Source organism: Sminthopsis crassicaudata, chromosome 3 (assembly GCF_048593235.1).
Source record: "Sminthopsis crassicaudata isolate SCR6 chromosome 3, ASM4859323v1, whole genome shotgun sequence".
NCBI classification, from domain to species: Eukaryota; Metazoa; Chordata; class Mammalia; order Dasyuromorphia; family Dasyuridae; genus Sminthopsis; species Sminthopsis crassicaudata.
In genome coordinates, this window is record NC_133619.1 from 437,329,362 (window position 1) to 437,357,338 (window position 27,977).

The 27,977-nt window shown below is 34.4% G+C and overlaps 1 protein-coding gene across 3 annotated transcripts in view; it reads left to right on the forward strand.

Moving 5' to 3' along the window:
* CHN1 (chimerin 1) overlaps positions 1–27,977 on the forward strand; it is a 258,773-nt gene that overhangs the window by 66,527 nt on the left and 164,269 nt on the right. For all 3 annotated transcript variants that reach the window (XM_074303053.1, XM_074303055.1, XM_074303052.1), the window contains 2 exons: positions 20,156–20,187; positions 22,643–22,756. In XM_074303053.1, the coding sequence (XP_074159154.1) occupies positions 20,156–20,187; positions 22,643–22,756 (146 nt within the window). The remainder of the gene's footprint in view (positions 1–20,155; positions 20,188–22,642; positions 22,757–27,977) is intronic.

A 27,977-nucleotide genomic window follows, 5' to 3' on the forward strand; every position in this document is an offset into this window, starting at 1 on the left:
TAGAATGATAAATCCACATGGTTTGTTTATGCTGTTGTTTGTTGTTGGTCATTTCAGTCATGTCTGACTCTTCACGACCCCATTGGGATTTTCTTGGAAAAGATACTGGAGTGGATTTCCATTTTTTTAAACAGTTTGCCCAGAATCATGTAGCTAATAAGTGTCTGAGGTCACATTTGAATTCAGGAAAATAAGTCTTCCTGACTCCAAACCTGTTAGGTGCCACTGAACAGCCAAATTTGCTTACAAAGGGACTAATAATAAGGACTAGATTTGAGGATTAAGAATCTTCCAGATGAGAAAACAATCTCTATTAATCAATATCAATCAGCCCCATTGCATCTAGGGCCATCTCCAGTCATTCTGATCTACTTCTTGCTACTGGACCCAGATGGTTCCAGAGTAGAACCTGAGCCCTTCCTCCATCAAATCAAATTTACCTGCATGTCACAACATCACCTGCTTGAAGCCATGATCCTCTTCAAGAATGAAGGCCAAAAATAAGAACAACCAATCAGCACCTTTCCTACAATTTCCAGAGAGCTTGCTAGGGGATTGAAAGAGTTAATGACTACTGAAGAGGTGATCTAATAAGGTTATTTCAGGACCTCCCCATGGTATGGACATTATGGTTCATTAATGAAGTCAAAGATCCTCTTAGCTTTTTGGGTTATTATGGTACTTTGCCTTGTCCCATCCAGATATCCATCCATCCATCAATTGTTAAACATTTATTAAGGGCTTATTATATGCCAAGAATGGGTTAACTACTGAAGATACAAAAAGAGGCAAAAAGACAGTGTCTGCCCTCAAAGAGTTTACCTTCTAATGGGTTATTCATTCAGACTGAACTTGCCATCTTCTAAAATTCCAGAAGCAGTTTTTTCCATGTAAACTATTGTGATTTCCATATCTCCTTCTCTTTCCTTCATTTTATAAATATACATCTGATTTATTTTAAACCAAGTGTAGGATTTTACATTAGGAAATCTAGGTGACACAGTGGATAGAGCTCTAGGCCTGGAATCATGAGAACCTGCGTTCACATGATTTCAGAAATGTACTAGTTATGTGACCCTGGGCAAGTTACTTAACTCTGTTTGCCTCAGTTTCTTCATCAGTAAAATGATCTGGAGAAGGAATTGGCAAATCACTCCAGTATCTTTGCCAAGAAAATTCCAAATGAGGTCATGAAGAGTCAGACATGACTAAAACAATTGAAGAACAACATCAAAGTATTTTTCATTTATTCTGATTCAATTCCATTTTATCAGATATTCATCTTTTGTCAGTAATCTGTCAGGTTCTTGGGCAGTCTTATTGTGTCATCCCTCCAACTTCATGTCACTTGGAAATTTGATGGACATACTATTGGGCTATCATCCAGATAACTGATAAAATATATTAATAACACAAAGCCAAGAATGGATTTGGGTGTAACTCTAAATTACCATCAATTTATTAAGTAATAATCAATAATGATTTATTAATTATATAATAATAATAATTAGTTATATTATTAAATATTTGAGTCCATATTGAGATTAGTATTGAATATATTTACTATCATTGAACTCATGGAGCTCCCTTTTCCCCAAAAGTCTATTGTGGGACACAATGCTGAGCCCAAATCTAGATATACTATACCTGCAGAATTTCCCTCATCTTCTAGTCTATTAGGATAAGACCTGGATTTGGGATTTCATCAGGTAAGGAAACTCTCTCTGCCAAAACAAGTTAGCATCCTCTCTGCAAATTATAATTTTAGAGAATACCCAGAGCTGAGAGTTTAACAAATTTGTCCAGATACAAAGACAAGACTTTGTATGTATCAAAGACAAGACTTATGAGTTTGAGACTAGTTCACTATCTTCTTTTTTTGAGAGGCAATTGGGGTTAAGTGACTTGTCCAGTGTCACACAACTAATAAGTATTAAGTGCCTGAGGCTGGATTTGAAGTCAAGTCCTCCTTACTCCAGGTACCATCTAACTGCCCTCCAGGTTTTTTCTTATCCAAATACTAACCAGGTTCAATCCTCTTTTGCACCTGAGATAAAAATGTTTAGGTTGCCATGACTGTAGACTTTTGAGTTAATAAATAAGTCAGTTTTAACAAGGATGAGATTAACCTGAATTGACTTGTTTTTGATGAACCAGTTCTAGCTCATAAGGATCACTGTTTTCATTATTTCATCATGCTACTGAATTACCTATTTTTTTTTAAAATCTTAGAGCAATTGCCAATGGAAGATTTAAAAGTTGTTATAAATAAGTAAATTCAACTGTTATTTGCAAATTATTTTGGTCTTGTGATTGGAAAGGTCAGACTGACTAGAAGGAAAAAAAAAACTAGAGAGAGAAGTAAAACAAGCAATCACTTTTGATTCTAGGAAGTTAGACACTGGCTTTTTGGAAATATCTGCTCCTTGTGGGTTTAAGTTAAAACAAAAATACGAGGTAAGGTAAACCTACAGAAGTGTTAGAGAAAATAATGGTAAAAAGTGAGGAGGAGAGAAGAGCATTAAGAGAATAATAAAGTTTTCTAGTTTAAAAAGAAATTCAGTAACACAAAAGAATACTCTCTAGTGAGCCTACATGATGTTTTCCTAAGGAGAAAACCACTGGAGACCAAGTAAAGCTTATTGAGGCTTAAAGACAACAGCCTTTATCCAAAGTTACTTGTAGTATTTAAAAATGGCAACATTTTTAAAAAATTAGTCAATCAACAAAAATTTATTAAGTGCTTATTTTGTGCCAGGTATTTAAATCAAGGTTTTTATGTATGTTAGTCTTTCTATTTTATTTGGAATATTACCCTTTATTTGTATAGAACTTGAAACTTATAGAGCACCTTGAAACATCATCACCATTAAAACTAGTTGGTTTTTTTTTTGTTTTTTTTTTTTTGCAATGAGTTTTGCATCTTTGGTATTCACAACAACACTGGAGACAAGTGCTACTATTATGACTATTTCACAGGGTATTATATAGATAATATTATTTAACATTCCCAACAACACACAGTGAATATCTGAAGCAGAATGTGAAGCCAGTTCTTCTTTCTAGCTAGTTATGGAAGGAATTACATCCATTGTTCCATTCAGATAGATTCTGTTATCCTCATTTTAGAGATAAGAAAACTGAGGCTGTGTAACCTTTAGTTTTTTTTTTTTTTGTTTGTTTGTTTGTTTTGTTTTGTTTTGTTTTTTTGGCAAGGCAATTGGAGTTAAGTGATTTACTCGGGGTCACAGAGCTGGGAATTGTTAAGTATCTGAGGCTAGATTTGATTTCAGAGCAGGTGCTCTAAACACTGTACCATTTAGCTGTCCCTAGCTTAAGTTTTTGATCAAGGTCTCACATCTAATAAGTGATAGCTTAAGGCTCATTATCTTCTGATTCCAACTTTATGACTTTTTTATTATGGCTTTTACTTTCTCATGTAATTTAAAATTTATCCGTTTAAAAATATAGAGGGGTGTGTGTGTGTGTGTGTGTGTGTGTGTGTGTGTTGGTAAGCTTAGCCCTATTCTGATTCCTCCATTACATGCTTTCAATGCTTACATACTCAATTTCTGCTCAAGATTAAATCCTTACTGATTTTGTCAGTGTGAAGAACAGCAGAGGGCAAACTCCTTCTCCACAGCCAGATTCATCATCTTCTCCACAATTCACCATTATAATGAATTTCAAATAGAATTGAAAATTATCTTTTATTGTATTCATAATTTGTCACATTATTTTTTCTTTGTATATTGTTTTTCTCTATTATTTCATATATATTTTGTTTATTCATGTCTACAGATCATCTATTCCTATGATTAATTAGAAATTGAGAACCAAGAAATGATTAAAGTTAAACAAATGAATAATTATTTCGGCCAGTATTCTATGTTGTTATTAGGTCATGTCTGACTCTGTGATCCTTTTGGGGGTTTTCTTGCTAATTGATATTGGAGTGGGTTGCTATTTGCTTCTCCAGCTTATTTTATAGATGAAGAAACTAAGGCAGATACAGTTAAATGGCTTGCTCTGGATCACATAGCTAGTAAGTATCTGAAATTAGATTAGAATAGGGTTGGAGTTAACTAAATCAAAGGAAATGTGATATTGGATAAATTAAGTAAAATATGTTTTTAGTATTTTTCAACAGGAAAGGCATTTCAAGTGTCAAAGAAGTCACCTGAGAGAATTATTAGATTGTTTAAATAGCAAGAAGTTACTTTGGCAAGGGTTGGAAAATTAAAATTTTGATGAATTGTAGAAATATAGAGGGGGCAGTTGATGTATATTTTGTAACATTTAGGAGCTTAGATTCAATATACTAGACCATGGCAATATTTCTTTAAGTGAACAAAAAGGATTTGGTGACCTTTGGAATAGAGTCAGGGGTGTGTCCTGCCCTCCTCTCTTTCTATGGGATTAGTTGCCAAGTCTTGTTGATTCTATCCTTCCAGCACTTTTTGCATCTATTAAAAAAATTCCTTCCATTAACATTGCCTCTATGCTACTTCAGGTCATCATCTCCTCCTGCCTAGATTATTTTAAAAGCCTCCTACTTGTACTCTGTGTTTCTAGTCTCTTCTTTTTCCAATCCATCTTCCAAACAGCTGCCAGATGGTGTTTCTAAAATACAGATTGTCTGTGTCACACCTCCCCCATACCTTTCTAAAGACTTCAATTGCACCTTATTGCCTCTAAGATAAAATACAAAACCTTTGACCTGACATTGAATACTTTCCACTTTTTAGCTCCCTTTACCTTTCTAATTGCCCCATTATTTTTTTTTCTATACACTCTTTTGGGTTAAAATGGCCTGCAAAGTGTTCTCCATACATGACTCTCCTTTTCTGGCTCTTTGCCTTTGTACAGATGGCCCTCCATGGCTAAAAGCACTTCTTCTTCATCTCTACCTCTTCCAAATCCCTGACTTTCTTGAAGTCACTACCTCCTGCAAGTGCTACCTTCTGTACGAGGCCTTTATGCACTCAATTGTTAACAGTCCCTCTTGAAATTATTATTGTTCATTTGTTTTTTAGTTGAGTTCAACTCTTTGTGAAACCATTTTAGAGCTTTTCTTGGCAAAGATTCTGGAGTATTTTTGCCGTGTCCTTCTCTTATTCATTTTACAGATGAGGAAACTGAGGCAAATGCCTGACTTGAACTCAGGAAAATGAGTTTTCCTGACCCAGGGCTTAGTATTGTATTTATTGAGCCATATAGCTGCCTCTCTCTTGAACTTATTTTGTATTATTTTGCCTATACTTTGTATTCACTAATTGTTCATATGTTGTGCTACTCATGATGGAATATAAATTCCTTGAGGGAGGGGATTAATTCCTTTCTGTTTCTGTATTCCCAAGTCCTTTCAGAGTTCCTGAACATGGTGACCACTTCATACTTTCATTTTTTCTTTTGTGGTTTGGATCTGATTTTATCATCGGTATGAAGAATTGATAGTGTGTAAACTCTTTTCACAGATTCCAACAAGCCTTTCCTTTGTAGTTCACCACCTGAGAGAATTGGCTGGAGCTCATGGGTAATTGATTCAATCATGGATACAGAGCTGGTATGCATCAGAGGCAGGAATGGAATGCTGGCTCTCTTGATTACAAGACTGACTTTCTATCCTTTACTCCAAGCTGCCTCTCTAAAAAATTTTTAGCTTGAATCAAATGGAAAAGTTGAAAGAATACTTCATTGGAAGCTAGAGACCAAGGATTCAAATTTTAGTTTTTCTTTTTATTTTTAAATATCAGCTTGTCATTTTTCTTTCCTTGGGCTTCAGCTTCTTCAATAAATGAGGGTGTTGGACTTTGTGTTCTCTAAAGTGCCTTCTTCTACAGCTTCTGATTCCCTGGGAAGGCAGGTAAAGGGAGGAATCAGCATTCCTGTGTGTCTAGGTAACAGTTTTCATGACAGTGTTTGTACTAATAAAGGAATTGATTTAGGAGGTTGACTTTAAGGATGTTTTCTTGATACAAATTTGTTGAATTTCACTTTTTTAAAAATTGTGTCCCTTTATTCTGGTAATTGCATTATCTTATAGAGTTTTAGTGCTGAGGATACTGTGGAATTAAGCCAAATCAAAAAATAAAAATATATTCTGTGTAAATCATCTGCTTCACCTTCCTCTTGTGATCTAAGCTTTTACTGCTGATGCTAAACTTCCTGTTCTGCTCTTTCTCAGCTGGGTTTCTATTATCAGCAGTGAAACCACAAGGTGCAGCATCTTCTAGAAATTTGGCTTGTTCAGCTGTCAAAACAAATTAGGAATGATTAGAAACGACAGTAATGTATAAAACATCTAAATAGTAAGAGAAGAGCATATGATATATGGTGAAGGGCCATGTGACAATTGAGACACTATTCTCTAAATCTCAGACCATGTTACAGAGGCATGTTGTAAAAGATAAACAGAAACAAATCACAGCTAAAGGTTTTTATTAAGGGACAATAATGAAATTTTTTCCAAATACACGCAAAGATAGTTTTCAACATTATTTTTGGAAGACTTTGTGTTCCAAATTTTTCTCCCTCTCTTTACTTCTCCTCTCTCCAAGACAGCAAGCAATCAGAAATAGATTGTACATGAATAATCCTTTTAAACATATTTCCATATTTGACATATTGTGCAACAAAAGTCAGATACAAAGGGGAAAAAACAGAACAAAGAAAAAGCAAGTAAGCAAAGGTGAAAATACTACGCTTCAATCTGCATTTAGTCTCCAAAGTTCTCTCTCTGGCTGTAGATGGGTCTTTCCATCCCAAATCTATTGGAATTATCTGAATCACCACATTGCTGAGAAGAGTCAAGTCCATCACAGTTGATCATCACATAGTCTTGCTGTACTGTGTACTATGCTCTCTTGGTTCTGCTTACTTCACTCAGCATCAGTTTGTTTCAGTTTTTCCAGGTTTTTCTGATCATTTTTTATAGAACTTTACTATTCAGTTACATTCATATACACAACTTATTCAGCCATTCTCTATCTGATGGACATCCACTCAATTTCCAATTCTTTCCCACTACAAAGAAGAGCTGCTACAAGCATCTTTGCACATATGGGTCTTTTCCCTGATTTCTTTGGAATATAGATCCAGTAGACACTGCTGAATCAAAGGGAATATAGCTGTATAGCTCATAGAGCTCTAAGTTGCTCTACAGATTGTTGGATCATTTCACAACTCCACCAACAATGCATTGGTGTCCCACTTTTCTTACATCCCCTCCAATATTTATCATTATTCCTGCTATCTTAGTCAATCTGAGAGGTGTGAAATGGTACCTCAGAATTGTCTTAATTTGCATTTCTCTAATCAATAGTGATTCAGAACATTTTTTTCATTTGAATATAAATGATGCTAATTTCTTCATCTAAAAATTGTCTTTTCATATCATTTGGCCATTGATAAATTAGAGAATGACTTGTATTCTATTAAATTTTCTCAGTTCTCTATGTATTTTAGAAATGAGGCCTTCAGCAGAAACACTGGTTATTAAAATTGTTTTCCAGATTTCTGTTTCCTTAAGGGACAATTTTTAAAAAAAAGAATATAAATTACACCTTCAAAGGCATGAGGATATGCATTTTAATATCTTACAGTGGTTTTAGAAATCAGTCAACAATAAAAAATTCTTTAAATGTTTTTGAAAGAGCATTTATATTATAATGCTTATGTGGATGCATATGTACATCTATAGTTACTACAACTTCTTCCTAAAGACACATTTAGAATTAGTCTAGTAATTTTTTAAAATCAGGAGGCAACTTTGAAATTATTCTAAATTATTCTATGAGCCACAAAGATATAAAAGGTGTAATTTCATGGCTCATAATATTTTGTTTTGCAATCCTATGTAAAACATGAAATCAGACTCTACTTCTTATATACAATAGACAATCCTAATGTAATATCACTAAATCCAAGCTGTTCATTTAATTCTGCTCATTATCAAAAAGAAATTTATGTTAGAGACAATAAAAGAAAATAATTTTATATTAATGTCTAGGGAAGAAGAATATAAATCTGAATTTATTGAGACATCCATTTTTTTTCTCACTTCAGTCTTGATTTTAGTCTCAAGGTTTAAAACTACAGGATAATAATCACAGTATAATTTTAGCAGATATGCTAAATAATTTGCCAACATGCACAGCAGTTGAGGGGAAAACACTATATGTGTATATGTATTTATACCATGCAGATATAAATATGTACATATTTGTGTACATAGTCACATTATTTCTCCTTATATCCACAAATGCATGCATAGGTATGTAGAGAGAAATTACATATAGTAGAGATTTAAGAGGATGTTAAGAGAAGAGTGAAGATCTGTTAGATCAGTATAAAAATAACAAGGTGTCTGCCTTGGGGCCTTCTTTAGCTGGTGGTCCTCAGAAGGGCATTTTCCAGTCACCAGCAAACCTTCTACCCACTTCTTAGTAATTCTGCCCCAGGGTCTTCTCCAGCAACTACTTGAATTTTCTCTAATTGTAGGGCATGACCTGGAACAAGACCCCATTTTTTGACTTCTGTCTTAGTTCCTTATTGCAGAGACTTTTTCCAGCATCAGGCCCAAGTGACCAGTTCCAGAAGAGACCTAAATATCTAGTTCCTGGCTACTGTGGCCTTCACAGCCTTCTGTAGCACCAGGCTCCTCCAAGAAAATATCCTATTCACCTTCGTACCCCAGTATTTTCTCCAGTTCAGGTTCTCTTGATAAGTTCCTATACTTCCTTCTCCTTTTGCATGCTATAAGTTGTATTGCCCAGAATCTTACAGGATAAAACATCAACTACTTGCCATAAGGATGGACTTTCAACAGCCTATTCACATTCTTCTTTCAATGGACCTTTTCTTACATGCTGGTTTTGTGCTTTTTTGTGCTTTGCCTCATTGCTTAATAGCATAATCTCACCTTATGCAATCTATACATCATTGATTCTGAAATTCTCAGATCCTAAATGCTATCTTCCTTATGCCCAGATACCTCAACCTATCCCCTTTTCCCTCCCTACCAAACTCAAGTCCATATTTCCTTTTCCCTTCCACTGTGTACTCTGGAAAAACATTTTTCATAATTAACTAGCTTTCTTTTATCCTAAAACTCTTTCTTACTCCTTCCATTTTCCGACATTCACTAAGATCAGGTCCTGTTTCCTTTGCTTCCATTTCTATTACTGCCTGCATTTTTGTTCCTATCTCTGATGCACAATTATTCTTTGATCCCCAAATACTCTTTGATCCACATTGACTCTTCCAAACTCTTCCCTTTATCACCACCACTCAGAAAGCTGCCTTTCTTTGACATTTATGTGTTCCACATTTGCTACTCAAGCCCTATCATGGCTGCTATTATCTAAGGACTCCCAACAGTTTTCTATCTTTCCTCAGTGAATTCATCTAAACATTATGCAATTTGGCTTTCAATTTTTTCATCCATTTAAAACTCTTCTTTCCAAACTTACCAAATGATATCTTAATTGTAAAATCTAATGTCCTTTTCTCCATACTCATCCTTGTTTTACCTTTCTACATAATTTGACTCTGTTGATGCTTCTCCTTCTAGATGCTCTCTTCACATCTTAGTGAACACCAACAAGGCCTTCTAAATCTCCTCTTTTTTTTTTTTTTTTTTTTTTTTTTTTTGATTTTTATCTGTGCTGTACTGACTCTGGGTGACCAGGCTTTATCTTGGATCCACTTGCCTTTTTCCTCTATATTATCTCATTAAGCAATCTTATCAGTTTCCATGGATGCAATTATTAGCTCTAAGCAAATGATTTCCAGATGGATATATCTAGTCCTAGTCTCTCTCCTGAGCTATATTCATGCATCAACTCCTTCTTAGACATCTGGAATTAGATTGAGGCTTACTTCCTGTACATTTTAGATCAAAGTGAGTCTGTCAAATACTTAAACCTTGCTTTGGCTCCACTCTTTTGGCTTTTTCCTCTATGAACATCTGCCAACATTTCCCTCACTGACTAGAAAACAAAGCAAAGCTATGTAGCATGAGCTGCTGTAGCTGAAATGTGAATTGGATGTCCCATTGGCATCTCAAATGTAATATGCCTAAAACAGAGCTCATGCCCTGCTCCGGAATGATTCCTTCTTCCAAGCTTCCCTTTATTGTCAAGAGTACCACCATCTTCCCAGTCACTCCGGCTTGCAACTTGATGTAATTCTCAGCTCCTTATTCTCCCTCATCTCATATGGTTTATTCAATTCATTCCCAAATCTTGCCATTGCAGCAGTCACATTTCTCATATTCATCTCTTCTCCATCACAGAACCATTTCTCTAGTTAAGGATCTTATCACCTCTCACCTCTCACTGTGTCAGTAGTCTTTTAGTTGTGTCTATGCTTCAGGTCTCTCACTTGAATCCATCCTCCAGTCATCTGTGAAAGGAATTCCTAAATTCTTCCTCTTCCCTCCGGCCCATTCAGTAACAGTCTAGTGACTCCTTATTACACCCAAGATCAAATACAAAATCTTCTCTTTGTCATTTACAGCTCATCATAACCTGACTCCATTCTACCTTTTCAGTCTTCCTACATTTTATCTCTCCATGCTCTATACACCCTATAATTTTGCTGTTCTGGTCTTTTTGCTATTCTTTGCACACACTTTTTAATCTTCCATCTCTATGCTTTTGTACTGACTACCTCCCAGACTTGGAATGCTCTCACTCAACCTTTGTCTCTTAATTTTTCTGTTTTCTTTACAGTTTTGACTCAGATTCTACTTTCTGCAGATACAAAAGGCCTTTCTTGGACTCTCTTGCTGCTATTATCTTCTTTCTAACTTGAATACGCTGAACTATTTATACTTTGTCTTCTCCATTAGAATGTCCTTGAGCTGAGTTAAACTTTTTTTTTTTTTATATCCCCACTGCTTAGGTTAGTGCCTGGAACAAAGTAAAATCTTAATTAGTATTTTTATTGAGTGATTGAATTGTTTCAAAGGAAAGGAAATAAACAGAGCCTTTTTTCTTTCTTCTGAAGCTTTCTGGTCAAGTGTTTATTATAATAACTTTGGTTGTGTGTGTCTAGGACAAATAAGTAAGAGGACTAAAAATCTTAGTCAATGACATTTGTGTAATAGGAGATGAAAAGAAAGTTACAAGTTTTATGGTAATCTTGATGGTAACATGGAATTGGATGTTTGTCAAATTCATTTTAAATTGCCCATTCATTCAACAAAATGAATGTTAGTTGAATAAATGACTCTTATTTTAAAACCCCTCTTGAGATTTGGGTAAAAAGAAATCAATACCTTCATATCATTTATTTATTAACATGTAAGGCGATCCTCTTATAAATAAAGTAACACAAAGAAATGTGTTGATACTTGTATGAAGTATAGATGCGTCATTCCTTCTGTGATGGATGTCTCTTAGATCCTGGTGGGTAGAATAATAAGGGTGGTCCCTCCAGTTTGGTGAATTTGTTTTAAAGAACATGTTATTCAGGTAGAAAGTAGCATTTTCTTGTTGTCCAAGCACAGAAATAAGAGTTTAATTGTTTTAATTCTGTACTAATTGCTGCTGAGTGGTCAGTTATCCTCCTAGCTCTCCTTGCACTTTGGCATCCTGCTCCATATAACTAATCATACTCAGGTATCTCCTGGGTGTTGTGAATGTTCATTACTTAAGGCCCATAATAAGCTCAGGATATTTTATAAGTGTTCTAAGTATTATTACTGTTACCTAAGGTCAGGGATTTTTTTCTTCGAACAAAAGTAGCATTCAAAAGCTTATTTGAATGGATCTTTCAGTTTTGTTTTAAAAACTGTACATAGGTAATTCTGTAGTAAAGCTTGCTGCTTTGCCTAAATATCCTGATATATTGATGTAACAAGAAAATCAGGGTATCCCGAGATAACATTTTGGAAAGGGCCCATTTTGTCCTATGTTAATTGTAAAATAAAAGATTCTACTGCCCTGTTTCTTTTCCCTTCAGGGAAGGGGTCACTTAGGTGGGAGCTATGCGCTTAGAGGGAGAAGGAATGAGGCACACAACCTAGATTCTTCTATTTTCTTCCACGTTTTCCTGATGTGGATAAGGCATAAACTAATGATTAATTAAACACTTTCCCATCAAAAAATACACTCATAAGTGGTCTTTGTCAAATGATTGTTTATGATTCTTGGTGTCTCATGAACTAGAAGATTTCACGGTAGGGGATGCAAAGGCAATTATGAGGTCTTAATTTTGATAACATGATAACACTCTAAATATACTTTGTTGAATCAGCAAAATTTGCTAATAGGCAGGGGGTATAAATACCCCCTTGCTTCCTCAGCTTTATTTCCTTTAGTCTTTATGGGGAAAATAAAGCAATCTGGGTTCTCCCTCCCCAAAATGTAAACGATATCAAAGTAGTCATGATAATGTAAGGCAAGGAAAGATTAGGAAGAGATTATTTTGCAGTTAACTAAACAGTTAGCATTGAGTAAATGATGACCTATCTCTCTTGTTCTAAAAATCCTTATCTATAAAATAAGCTTATTGCAGCTCTAATATTTTGCAATTAATTCATTTATTCCATAAGCATTTATGAAGTTTAATTTTATTTATTGTTTACACTTATTAACCTCTATATGCCATATATGCCCTATATGATTCCAAGTCTTATATATAAGATCTTCTTCACCATTTTCACATTTGGATCTACAATTATTGTCTATTTTAAAGCTTGTTTCTTACTTACTGAGGTTTAGTAGTAGACATTTTCAACAGATTTTCCAGTTTCCACAAGTTCATTTCCCATGCCAGTCAAAAAAGCATTTATTAATGAATTTATATGCTAGGCACTGTGCAAAATGCTAGGAATACAATGAAAGGCAAAAATTGTTGCTGTTTTCTAAAAGTTCACTAAGAAGGGAGCAAACCTCCCAAACAAATCTAAATCAGAAGGAGACCCTAAAAAAAAGTAAATTTAGAGTAGTTTGTCTTCATATAATGGCAGCAAATATTTTTTAGTAAGACACTCAGGACATTTGGCATTCCCATAGTTTTGCTTTGTTTTCTATCCACTGAGAAAAAATTTGGCAGATTTTCATAGAAGGAAAAAAATCAAAAGAGTTGAGCCAGGGCAAGGCTTAAGTATTTACCGACTCACTTTGCTCCAAAATATATAGGAAGCAAACTTCAAGTGTGTATTTTTCTCTTCTTTCATTAAATCATTTTAGGGAATAAAATCCTCCCAACTCAAAACTTGATAATTGAAAGTAAACTTATGCATATGTATCATAAATTACTATATTTTCACCTGTGTATACATACACATACACACACACACACACACACACACACACACAACACATATATATGTGAGTACCTAAACATATTATATATATTTACTGTTTCTACAATTTTCATGGGAGAAGAGAAATCAGTATTTATGATGTTATATTATTTGAACCTGAGAGCTGTCACATTTTTTGGTGGCTAGAGAATTACATTTATATTTGGGGAAGGCATAAGGAAAGGGAACAAATATATGAGTACTATGTGCCAGGTGCTGAAATAAGTACTTAACATGTATCTTATTTGATATTAAACAATTTATTTTTATTTCACTAGCAAAGATTACAATGACCAAGTTGTGGATGATAGAGTTAGAACTAAAAGAACCTTAGAGATCATCTCATGCAGTTCCCTCATTTTCCAGACAAGGAAAAATCTGGGTGTCATTAAATGGCTTGTTTACAGTCTTACAGGTGATAAATGGCAGAAGTGGGATTATTCACACACACACATACACACATATGCATGTAAAACATATTTATACATAGAAGATGTTCCAAAAGTCTTAGTGGAGTTTCAAATTGTTATAGCTTAAAACTGCCCTAAGACTTTTGAGACATGCACAGAGCTTTATAGATAGATATAGATATGGATATGGATACTGGTATCACTATAAATATGGATATAGATCAATGTGTACAGGGACAGAGATAGAGAAATCGAGAGATATCAGAGGGACAGTCAGTGAATTTTGTCATTATAAAAATTTATCGTTGTATATATCCATCTTAGACTAGTACTTGAGGCTATAAAAAAGTAATAACAATGATAAGTTTTTAAATTTAAAAAATCTGGCCAAGAGAGGATGAGAGCTACAGTGGCAAACATTGTTTTGTTCCTTGTACTTGTATCTCTACTACTCAAGAGAGTGACTGGTATATACTAGAGGTTTAACAAATACTATTTGATTGGGTTAAAATTCCCATTGTGACATTTATTCCCTTTGACACTGGGCAAGTTCTTAAACGTTTGGGGTCTCAATCTCCTCATCTGTAAAAAGAGGACTTAAAACTATATGGCCTCTAAGATATCTTATAGTTAAATCTATGATCCTATGACTTTGGCCAAATTTCTTCCTATTTTCAGACTTCTTAAAAGTCATCCTAGAAATGTCAAATAGAGTTTTTTAGATCTAGCTCAACACAAAAAGCCAACTAACTGACTTTACCATTCGTTACAACAAAAATATAAGGTGAGATTGTTAATTGTCCTTTCACTTGTGATTAGGTTAGTTATACTGGAAGCAAGAGAGAAGGGAATGTGTTGTATTCAGAAGTTTGATAATTTTCCAAACTCAGCTTTTTAAAATGACATTTCTACCATTAGGTAGAAATGAAGAATCAACATTTTTTCTCCGCTTGATTCTTTTGGACTGTAGCCATAAAACAGTGTTCCCTTGCTAAATAAAATAGCAAGAAAGCTGATTCTACAACATTCATAGGAGGGGGAAAATCAATATTTATGATATATTTTATTGTTTTTACTTACTGACTTTCAAACTAGTGACTAGAGAAACAATTTAAAATAAAACAAGTTACCTTTGTTTCTCTGATAGAATAGGGTACATGGAGATTGCTAGAGCCTTTTTTGTGGATGATATATTTAGATCTGTCAGGGTTTTTAGAGATAGTCTTGTCCAATCCTGTTATGTTACAGATGAGCAAACAGGCCCAAGAGATTGTAAATTACTTTGTTCAGAGTCTTTGTTATTAAATGGCAGAGATGAGATTCAAACTCATGTTCATTCAATCAATCAAGTGTTTATTAAGCACCTACTGTATAACAGGCACTGTGCTAGACATCAGGAAATGACAAAAAAGAGACAAAAAAGAAATAATTCCTGCCCTCAGGGAGTTTACATTCCATTAGGTAAGTGAGCATAAATATTTATATATCAATATCTAAAAAATAAATACGTGATAATTTTGGCAGGGAGAATGCTAGAGGTTAGGGTGGGGGCAGATCAGGACTTTAACTACAAGGTAATGAATGCTTAAGCTGAGTTTCAAAGGAAACACAGGGTTCTAACAGTTGGCAGTGAGAAGTGAGTCCATTCCAAACAGGGGGGAAAGACAGATCAAATGTCTCCACTCTTAATCCATTGGTTTTTCCTCTTTTGAGAAGCTACTATCTTATTATTATGTTGATTAAAAATATTTAACATGTGAAAGTGAATACTGAAATACTGAAGACCTTATAGCAAAATGGGATATGATGTTCAAGGTTATTAAGCTTCCAGGATATCCTAATGATGTCAACAGAACCCTGATCCTCTGAATAGGAACAATTACATTCCATATAATTATGCATGATTTGTAAGCTTTGAACTCGGCAAGCTTTCAATTACTGTATCTCCTCCATACTAGCTTTTAAGACTCTCAATAAATCAACTAAGTCCATACATGTAAATACTTTGCAAACTTTAAAGTGTTATTTGATGTTTAGTTGTTTTTAGTCATGTCCAACTCTCCATGACACTTTTTGGGGTTTTCTTGTCAAAAATACTAAAGTGGTTTTGCCATTCCCTTCTCTCACTTGTTGGTGAAGGGGGGGAGACAGGGTTAAGTGACTTGTCCAGGGTCACACAACTAGCAAGTGTCTGAGTCCAGATTTGAACCCAGATTTTCCTGATTCCAAGCCCGGCACTGTCTCCAACTTTTAGGGCAGGCGACCCTCTAAGATTGTAATTCCCGTATGAATTCCCAGTGTATATGGAGGATGATACCTCCTTACTCCCCACCCTAGTTCTCTCCAGAGATGAAATCATGTATGTGGATTTCTTCTTTCACAAATGACACATTATACCAAATTATTGTTCTTTGCCACTTCAAATACTAAATATCAAACAAATTTTTAAAAAATAGAATATACAAACAAAAAACAGAAAAAAAAGACCAAAGCATGGCAAAATGTTGAATTTCAGGAGACCTGGGATTGTATCCCTACCAAGATAATTATTAACTGTACAATCCTTATTTAATTATTTAAAAACAGTTTTATCAAAAATCATCTGATTACATTAGACCACTATATTTTAAATAGAGTATTTGATAATAGTATGAACTGTTTCCCTTGTTCTCTCTCTCTCTCTTTCTCTCTCTCTCTCTCACTCACATACACACACACAGACACACACACACACACACACACAGACACACACACACTCACAGACACACACACAAACATTTCAAGAATGTGCCTGATTTTATTTCGTCCATTGCATGGCCCATTAAATTTGTATTACAGTGTATTTGCACATATAATTATAAAAGATAAGTAAATGATTTAGGAGCATTAAGGATCACTTGAATATAGCTGAACAACCTTTTAAGCTGATTATTTATCAGTAACACTAACTTCCATTGCCTATGCTTATGGAAAAACTGTCCCAAATGATAATTTAATTCATGACATCTTAGGCATCATCAACAGAACATTTAAATATCATCTAGATGAGGGAGCGATTTAATTTTGCTTGACATTCCCATTATAACATGCAGAGAAGATGAAATTGGGGCAGGGTGTTATTTTATTGTTAAGTGTTGCCTTTCTCTACAGGGCTTACATTGAAATCATTGTTTCTACCCTCATAGGAGATCATGGTTTCAGTAGGATCAAAAATAGTTGGCTTTGGAAAATGAGTTTAGTTTCAAATGAAAAATGTAGTATATTTTTAAACCCTTCGGAAGAAGTTTTTTGAGGAAACCACAAAATAGTGGTAGATCAAGATATGTAGGTAGATCTTTAAAAGTTAAAAGACTGTGATATCTCTTTCCTGGCTTCTTTCAAAGACTTTACTGTTAACTTTCTCTCCAGACATTCTCCCTAATTAGGACCTTCAGGATCAGTACTTATTTCTCATCCTTGATAAACTCAGTGCTGTAGAGAAATGAAATTTAATTGCTCCCTACAAAATTTAGAAATCCATATTGTTAAGTTTATGAAAGTCTACTGTTTGAAGAGGAAAGTGGATTGTTTCTTTGATTCTTCTATGAATCAGTCAGCTAACAGAAATTTGGGTTTTTTAATATTGATTTTTAAGTCTCAAAGTTCCAAATTCTTTCCCTCCATCTAGCTTTTTCCTCATCCATTGATAAGGCAAACACCATGAAATCCATTATACATTAAAGTAATGCAAAATATATTTTCACATTATCTATGTTGTCAAAAAAAGAGAAAAGTTAAAAAAAATTGTTAAGCACCAACTATCTACCAAATGGGGATAGCTCTACTGGAGTAGATAATGGGGAAACAAAGAAAGGGAAAAATAATACTTGCACTCAAGAAGCTTGAATTCTGATAGGTTGTCCTCATTGAGATGAGAATGTTATCAGATAGATAATATCACAACACTCTCTGAGGCCCACAATTGTGAGGAAGTAAAAAAAAAGTATTCATCCCTGAATGAATTTTCAGGGCTTCTTCAAATTTAAGATGTGAACTTGCTTTCATTTATTTATCTATATACTGATCTATTTATTTATTTATCTGCTTATTTATATGTTTGTTGTTTGCTTTATCTCCCAAAGCTTAGGTAAATGTCATCAATGCTATGTGACTTCTTGATGCAGCCTTGCCCCACTTCCAAAGTTTCCTACATCTAAAAATAGCCACACATATGTGGGTGTTGAGAATACTATCTTATTTATTTACAGCCAGTGTTAAGAGAAGGGAGATAATGGAATAGGGCTACATCAGGTGAGATTTACCTTGGGAAGACTATAAATAGCCTGACTGCAACCTCAACAGGCAACAGAAGATAGATGAACTGGTTAGATAACCAGACATTGTGGGTCTTCTTGGACAGTATCAGGATGTGCCCCACGAAAAATCCAGGGCATGTGGGTCTTTTCCCTATAGAAACCAAGAGAAGGCCCCAAATTTAGTTATAAGAAATATATACATATATACACTCATATGCATATAAGAAATACATACATATATATATATATATAGTTATAGTTATAAGAAGTACTTAATTACTTTATGAATTAACCTATCTAGCATAAACACTTAAGGCTCTTTTGGGGATTTTTTTTTTTTTTTTTTTTTTTTTACTGAAGATAAACTATGAGGGGACAAACTAATCATGATACTCCAGAGATTTGTCATTGTCATGGGACCTAAGAACTCTACTTACAATTAAAAAAAATACTCTTCTATAACTGGTTTGTAGTTGAGGAATATTTGAAGTAAGAAGGGCAATCCTTCCTCATCACAGAAGGCCAAAACTCCTCTGTAGGAACACTTGAAGTCAGAGGGACTCCTTCCTACCTCCCCATCTCCCCCTGCATAGGAGATCAGGGCTTCTCTGCAGGACTGTTTCCATAGTCCTGTCTTTAGCTCACATATCACATTTTGGGGGCTGTAGTGAAAAATCAGACCAAAAGGGAAAAAATGAGGAAGAAAAAAAATAAGTAAGCAAACAACAATAGCAACAAAAAAGGGTGAAAATACTATTTTGTGATCCACATTTGGTCCCAGATGCAGATGGCTCCATCACAAGTCTATTGGAATTGGCCTAAATAACTTCATTGTTGAAAAGAGCCAAGTTTATCACAATTGATTATCATATCATCTTGTTATTGCTGTGTACAATATTCTCTTGTTTCTACTCACTTCACTTGGTGCTAGTCTTTTTTTTTTTTTTTAGTCACCTAGGCTCAAAACCTCAGAGTCAGTCTTGACTCTTTCTCTATCATCTTCCATGTATAGTCATTTGCAGTTTTGTCTCCAAAATATCTGTCCTATAATTCCAAAAGACTTGTGATAGAAAATACCCTCCACAACCGGAGGAAAAACTATGGAGTCTGAATGCAGATTGAAGCAAACTATTTTCACTTTTAAAAAAATTTGTTTTTTGTTTTTTGTAGTTTTCCTTCTTTGTTCTGATTTTTCTTTCATAACATGACTAATATGGAAATATGTTTAAGATGATTGTATAAGTATAGCCTTTATTTGATTGCTTGCTGTTTTGAGGTGGGGGGAGGGAATAGAGAAAGCAAAAAAAAAAAATGGATCTCAAGCAACTATCTTTACATGTAATTGGAAAAAAATATTAAGTGCCAAAAAAAGAAAAAGAAAACCAAAGCTTAAACTTGGAAAACACACAAAAAAGACAAATATACAAATAAAAAGTATACTTGGACACATTTTAAAAGAATAAAAAATTAAATCCCCAAATATCTCTTATTCATTTCTTCCATTTCACTTTTGCATCGTCTCTGACTCCTTCTCTGTCAAAATTTTTCACATATTATTGCCAACATATTTTCCGAATGAGCCAGTTTGATCATGCCTCTTTACTATATGAAGTCTGAATTGATTTCCCGTTGCCTATCAATAAATAGTTTAGTAGTCAAACCCTTTCCTCCCTGAGTTGCGTCTATTTTCCTTCTCAAGTCTTCTCTTGCACAGTATTTCCTTTTTTCTCTTTATCCCAGCCAAACAGAAACCTGCTTTCCTACTATGCTGCTCTCTTAACTTCCACGCAGAATGCTTTGCATATATAAGTACTTTATAAATGTTAGTTGAATTGTTATTGACTGAATTGAATAGTGGACAAAGCAAATATCTGAAGTCATAAGAATGGTAAGTGAAAAAATGAAAAAAAGAATAAAACCAGAAAGAATGTCATTAGTGTGCCACAAATGAGCATTTCATGCATAGTGACTTGTTAATTTTTACTCTTTGGATAAAATATTGTAGTTTCATATTTATCTTTTTCATATGCAGGATGTATTGTATGTAAATGAAAATTTTCATAAATCTAACATATATTTACTATGCTTTTTATGATCTTAAAAGAATGAAAACTTTCTCTTTTTTTTAATAGGTAGAAAACAGACCCAAATATTATGGAAGAGAGTAAGTACATATTGTTATATTATATTTTATTGGTGATGTCAATTTAGGGTTAAAAAAGTAATACACATGAAAAAAGTAGCCTAAAGAGATAAGTAGGATTTTTTTCCCCCCCAATCCAGTAAATTCAGTAAAAACTTCTTAAAAGCCTACAGGGTGCCTGGCACTCTGCTAAGCACTAGGGATACAATTAATAAAAACAGCTTTTACCCTCAGTGAGCTTATAATTTAAAGGAAGAGACAATACTCTAAAGAAGACAGAAAAAAACATTATCTAAGGGAGAACAGGACATGGAGGGTGGTTCCTGGTGATGGCCTTCGTATTCCGTGGAGTTGAAACCAAGGCAGGGCAGCAGATACAAAGTGGACTTTAACATTAAAAAAAAAAAAAAAAAAGTTAAGTCCATTTTCATTAGACTCTATCTGCTTTCTTTATTGCTGCTTGGTTTGACTTTGTTCTCCAGCGTCATAGTATGATCTCCATCTTTTCATTGGAACATGCTTCTTATTACTCTATTGATGATTACTTGTTATTTACTTTCTTATTTCTCTATTGAGTAATCTAAAATATGTATAACATGCAGTTAAATATGTTAAAATGCAAAACTAATGTGTTGTTCTACAAGCAGAACATATTTTATCTTATTGCTTTTAGAGATAACTGTATTGAGTTTTGGACCAGTAGCCAAGTTATCAATTTGGTTTAAGTTGAGAAATGAATATATTTAAATAACTCAGAAGTATAAAGGGTCAGAGTAGTCAGTTATTCATCTCAATTCCTCTGATCTCTATAGTTTGCATCACATTATTCTGCTGTCATACTTAATCTGAGGAAAGTGAATCCAATTCCCTGAGTTGAAGATCAGAAAGTAGTTTAATTTCACTTTACTGAAAGGAGGTGCAATGAAGAAAACTTTGTACTCAATTGGATGTTGCAGGGGCAGGGAAGGATGTACACATTTAGGGACTAGAAAGAGTTAAGGATGATTCCAAGGTTGTGAACCTAGATGACAGAAGTGGCAGTGTTGGTGGCCCTCAGTGGAAACAGGGAAGTTTGGAAGATGGGTGAGTTTAAGGGGAAAGAAAATGAGTTGCATTTTGGATTGGTTGAATTTGAGATGTCATTGTTCATAAAGGGCCCAAAAGACCATTGTGGATGAAAGATTGGAATTTAAAGAAAAGGTCATTGAGAATATAGAAAGAAAAGTAAGCTGAGAGTTGGATGGCATTCACACTTAGTAAACAGGAAATGAATTATGATCCAGTAAACATCACTGAAAAGAAAAGTTGGACAGGGGGCATCAGAACCAAGAGAAAATAGTATTATAGAAATCAAAGAAAGAGAGAGAGAATCCAGCAAGGGAGGTTCACAGTATAGCATTTAGTTATATTGATTTTAGGAAGGATGATAATTCCAAAAAGTCCCATTAAAATAGCACTTGAGATCATTGATAATCTCATGGCACACCATTTTTGTTGCAGATCAGAAGCCATATTGTAAAGAGTTGAGAAATGAGTAGAAAGTGGGGAAGAAGAGACTAAGTGTTGGTGACTCTTTCTGGGAGTTTGACTGTAAAAAGAAGAAATTCAGGTTATCTTTAAAAGTTAGTAAGATCATGCAAAGCATTTGACAATCAATCAATAAGCATTAAGCATTTACCACGTGCTTAGGCTTATGCTAAGTGTGGGAATGCAAAGAAAGACAAAAGAATGGTCCTCGTGTTCAAAGAATTCATATTATTATTTTCTGTAGGTTAAAGGAAGTCTTAGAACTAAATCTTTTTCTTTTTCATTTTTTTCTTTTTTATAAGACTATATATGTACTTATTGTGTATATAAGGGTGTGTTATTTATGTTTCTTTATTTCCTTTTTCTACATTGATCAAAGTTGATTCCAGGAGAGAGAATGAAGGCAAATGTTACAGCATTTGGCTAGGAGATCAACCAAATGATGCAGATTATTGAATAATCATGTCCATTAAAGGCAACTGTCAGGGTTCTGGCAAGCAGCCAGGCTAGCCCCTGCTTTGGAATTGGATCATAGCCATTAGTGTGAAGGAAGGAAGTTGCTTATGTTTCTGTATCTCTATGGGGTGTTAGTAGGCTATACAGAATATAGAGAGTGAAATATGTGTCTTAGACAGAGAATGAGTGTATCTTCCCTTAAATGGATATACACTTTAATTCAGTGATTATGAAATGAAATGGAGGACCACTCTGGTGCTGTTCTGACCACACATAATTCATCTGACCAGGATTCAAAGAGAGAATAAAATGAGCATGGTCAATGCCATAGTTCCCTATAGAGAGCAGAGAAGTATTTTTTGGAGCTTAGCAATTTAAGGGTAGGCAGCCTTTTTGTGTTTGTTTCTGTTTTGTTTTTAAAACAACAAGAAGGTGGGGAAACACACAATTTCCAAATTTCTTTATGGCTGCTCAGTTTGACTTTGTTCTCCAGGTTTCATGGCATGATCTCCAGGGAGGCAGCAGACCAGCTCCTGAGTGTGGCCGAGGGGAGTTATCTCATTCGTGAGAGCCAGCGCCAGCTAGGAACCTATACTTTGGCATTAAGGTTGGTCATGGACCTGTAATTATAAGTTTTTTTCATTTGTAACCACATTAATTGAGGATTTTACATTGTAAAAGCATCCAGCATATAAATGAATAGGCTCTTGTTTTCCTTTCTATAATTACCATTTTAATAGCTTCTGGAAACTTAAAATTTTTCTTATGAATAGAACTAAACTTAGTGGTTCAAAATCAAAAATTTCTAAAGTAAATTTTGATTGCAGATGTTTGCTTCCTTTTTATCTTCTTGTTTCTCCCATGTCTGTTCACATCTATTTTTTTGAATGAGATGACCATTTGCTAAAAAAAAAATTTTATAACATGGTGAGTTAATGCCAATCCAGGACTACATACAGGTTGCCTTTTTGATTTGGGCAACATTCTTGGGAGCTGTTACCTAACAATTACTTATTATGCTTTGGCCGACTCTCTTAGACTGAAGAGGTCAGGCACAGAATAATTATTCCCATTGGCCCTCATGCCTTCAATCAGAAAAAAAATAATTAATATGATCACTCAGTGCCTTGAATACTTTTTGCTGAGGAAGAATTGAAAGTAGCAATGTCTCATGAACCAAGGATCAGAGAAATAACACAGGCCCTATTAGAATCCTTCTAAGATGATTGCTTCCTTTTCCACCTCACTAAATTCCTACTCCATTAGTTAGCTCCAATGTCCCCTGTTTGTTTGAATCAACAAACCCCATAAAATAAAATTTTATTCTAAAGGATGTACTGAGTTCAAGTATACATTGTTAATTTAATGCTGTATGCCCTACTCTGTTAAATCCAAATTTAGGGAATAGAGCTTAAATCCCAGAGTTCACATCAGTTTTTATTTTTTGCTTTAACATAATGTAAAGGAACTATTTGGTTATACTAATTACTTAGAGTTCTAATTTTAATTCAGTTGTGATAGAAGTGCATTACATTGGAAGTCAACAAATTTCACTGACTCATTGTGTGATCTTGGGCAGGATCTTTAGTTCTTGTCATTTATGTCCCAGGCACTTAGTATAGGGCCTAGCATATAGTAAGTGCTTAAAAATGCTTGTTTATTGATCTATAAAGATAAAGACCCTTTCTAATTCGTATATTTTTGGAACTGAATGGCCAACACATTAACACATAAAGGGTCTGTGATGTCATCATTCTAGTATTTTTAGTGTCTCAGGGCTGCATGGAGGTGACCTTGTCAGCTTACCCCCTTTCTGACAGCTCTGACCAAACCTAAAAGGACTAATGGCTTATTTCATGCATGGTGTAGGTTATTGGAGGAGCAGCTTCACTTAGGACAAAGAAACTCATTCACCAATTGGGAATGCAGTAATCAATTTTTGGGGACCATACCCACTCCGCCAAATCATTCATTGTGGCAAAGTGCAGTTTCTAAGCTGAAAAGCCAGTTGTGTAAGGGTTTACCTTGATAAAGGGTGAGTGGGCAAAGGAAAGGTTCTCACCAGGTTATATCACATGTTGCCAAGAATCTTATTGGTCTATTACTCCAGAGTCAGAAGAGGGATATCTCCTTGTATTTGCACATTCCCACAACAGGCTGAGAGTGAATGGTTCATTTATTACTTTCCCACTCCATCCTCTTCACTTCTCTAGTGTTTTCTTTACCTCCTCCTTCTCAGGGTCCATCCTATGTTCTATGAACTTTAGGACTTGTTCTCAGTTATCTTCCTAATCTTCACTAAGAAATCTCCTGATTATGATTTAAGGTATGATACCTAATGATAAGGGTTATTGTATTTTAATGAGAAAATCTTCAAGACTAGGAAGCTTTCCAAACAAAAGTAATGGAAAGATAATAGCCAAGACTAGTGGAGATGTTTTTGTGAGGTGGGAATCTTCCCCTTTCAAATGAGACCCATTCTTGAGGCCAGTTTTGTCCCGAAGATTTCACTGGCTCCCCAATCAAATTTACCTTAGAGTCAAGGATGTGAACAGTAGAGTCATCTATACAGTCTCCCACTCCCTGCACTTGATTGCACCTTCTTAGATCATCCAGACCTTAACCTTATGGCTCTATCTATTCACTTTGGCCTAGTTAATCACAGTGTAGGTTGGAGAAAGAGTGGAGGAATGCCTAGATGAATGGATATGTTTTTAATTTATAGGATTGAGGTAACACACAAAAACTCCTTTGTTATTCAAAACCACTGTAAAAATCCAATGAAGGAAAAGAACTGGAATGAGGCAGGAGAAGAGATAGGGAAAATATCTTATAGCTAATTCCTTTCTTAAATTCCATAAAGCATTTTTCTTACCTTAAGGTTTTCATAAAAGTGAGATAGTCTGTTAAAGAGCATGAAGTAAAAGTTTTAATAATGTGTTACTTATTATTCTTATCTGATGCCTTCCAAATTTTTGAATAGATAAGCTTCTTCAAAATTATTTTGCTTCTGCTTTTGTTTTGCTTTTATTTAATACATATTCCATTTTTGTTAAGTGATCTATCTAGTTTATAGCAACCAAGGATAGTCAATGTCATCATTCAATGCACAACTAAAGACTGAAAATAGGTAGTAATAAGAAAATATATACTGTTCTTTAAGGAAACCATAAATATTCATCTATCAGGAAAGCAGGAAGTCTGTAGATAATCCTTTATTTCTGCGATAGAGTAAAAAGTTTACTCTACTTAGAATCAAGAAACCCGAATTCAAATTCTGACACTGCTGCGTAACTATGAGCTATGCTATTTTTATTTTTCTGGGATTTTTGTTGTTGTTGTTGTTGATGATAACATAAAGAGGCTATATTAGGTGAATTAGAGGTGACCCATGGCTATAGTGCTTAAAAGGGTGTCAAGAAGAACTGAGCTTAAACTCTGTCTTAGATAATTACTACTTGTATGACCCTGGGCAAATTGCTTAAATGTCTGCCTCAGTTTCCTCAACTATAAAATGGGGATCATAATAGTACCTACCTTCCAGGGTTATTGTAAAGATAAAATGAATAATATGTGCTTTGCAAAACTTAAAGTGCTATGCTAGCTATTATCATTGCATAAATGTTAACTATTGCCTCTTAGGTCCTGACCAGATGTGATTATTAAGTAAAACTAAGATTCTTCACTTTAGATGAAGAAAAACTTGAAATTAGTTTTTTGCCATCTTCATTTTTATGAGTGCCAGGTTAATTAAGACAATGGCATAATAGTTATAAACTCTTCCTGGTTCTATTTATTCTTTGTTGTGGGCCAGTTCCAATGGGTGTTGTTTAATAATAGCAGTTGCTTAATAAATGTAATGGAGTTGATAAATATGCTTGATAAATGTGCTGAATTGAAATAGTTGGAATGTTCTATGGAGAGATAGGCAGACTTAAGAAACAGAGTTCTAGAACATGGTATGTTTCTTTCCAAAGCTCAGAAACTCTAAATGCTTCAAGTATCTCCTTACTGTGGTGAGGACTTATCTATACTAAGACCATAAAGGCTATAACAGTGAAGCACAAAATTTAGAAAGTCCTACAAAACTGGAAAGATTTGAGGTATGGGCTTGGAGGTGGACTATGCATCTGTCATCTAAGAGTCAATTAAAGTAAGTATGGAGAGAAGTTCATCACAACAAGGTTGGCTGCCAGGAGATGACTTTTTTGCCAATCACAAAGACATCTGACAAGAAATGGAGGAGTCTGTAATGTATAAGATTGAGTAAATCTTCATAAAGATATTAAAATTAAAAATCCCCTGAAATATTAGTCAATTGCCTCTAATTTAATTTTTAATATGCTAGCTACTTTTTAAAAACTAAAAAAAGCTAAGTTGCACAGTGGATGAGTATTGGAGAATCTGAGTTAAAACTGGCTTCAGACTCTTCCAAGTTGTGTGACTCTAGGCAAATCCCTTAATCTCAACTGCATAAAAAACAAACAAATAAACCCAAAAATTAAATATGCGACATTAAACATTTTATATGACTTAAATCTTAAAATAGACTTCTCATTATTGAGTAGTGAGGCAGTGAGTTTTACCTCTCTCAGAAGTTGAATTCAGCAAGAGAAAGGGGCCCTGGCAAGCTCTATTTCAATAGAAAGGTTCTTATCAGAAAAATTTTCATTTATGAAGCAAATGTTAAATTTCTAGGTGATTATCATCCAGGCAAATACGTGGAATAGTGGAAAAATACAAGACTCAGCCAAGATGACTTGAAGTCCAATCCTGCCTTAGAAACCTGTTTGCTGGATGATTCTAGATAAGTCATAATCTCAGTCAGCCTCTGTTTCTTCATCTTTAAAAAAAAAGGCAGGGAAATAATAATAGTTTCTCATAGGGTTGTTGTAAGAATCAAACAAATTGGCATATATAAAATGCTTGGTAAATTATATAAATGCCAGTTATTGTAATAATTATTCTGCTGGATCTGAATTCACAAGCCAATCTGCTTTATAGCCACAATTCATTCAAAATAATTTGTTTTCATTGTTAATTTTCATTTATATCTGAGAAATTCATATAGTCCTAAATACAAAAGTCTCTACTCATGAGAATTTTAATCTCACCTCCACTCTGCTCCAATGACAGAAGCAAATGGATTACTTTTAACTGTAAGTGAAGACTTGATGTAGTCCTACCTATCATAAAGGTAGAATTCATTCAGGATAATCTTCCACTAAAGTCTTATTATAGTGCTTCATCATGATCTAGACATGATCGTGAATTTTTGAAGGCACCAGGTTCAAGTGCATCAAACCGAAAGGATTTGAATATAATTTCTGTTGATGGAACGATTGTTTATCATCTGGTTAGCAGCGTTAGTTAAGTTAGAAGAGATTCATTATCAGGTTGGTCTCAGAGTGATGCATTTGTAAAAATAGCAACCTTTTAAGACTATCTGCTAAGTTTCAAAGGAGTTGTAATTTATGTCAGTAAGGAAAGTACCCACATTGCCAAAATCACAATCCTTAAAGTATATATTCAACATATAGCAGGTCTGCCTTTGAAATTGTTCAAGGGTTTTGTTGTAGGAAATACCAGACATGCTTCATAAGATTTTGTTTCAACTAAGTAAGTGCACCAAATGCTACAGAGACATTTTTATCATTCTGTCTTTAGTCTCTGCCTCTATTCCTGTCCTGTTTGTTAAAATTTATACTGTTTTTTTTTTTTTTTTTCATTGCATGGGGGAAGGCAAGATGACAAGGGGTGGTAAATTGTTCTAATAAAAAAGATTACTCAGATTAATTATATAAAAGAAACAGGATCATTGATTTAAA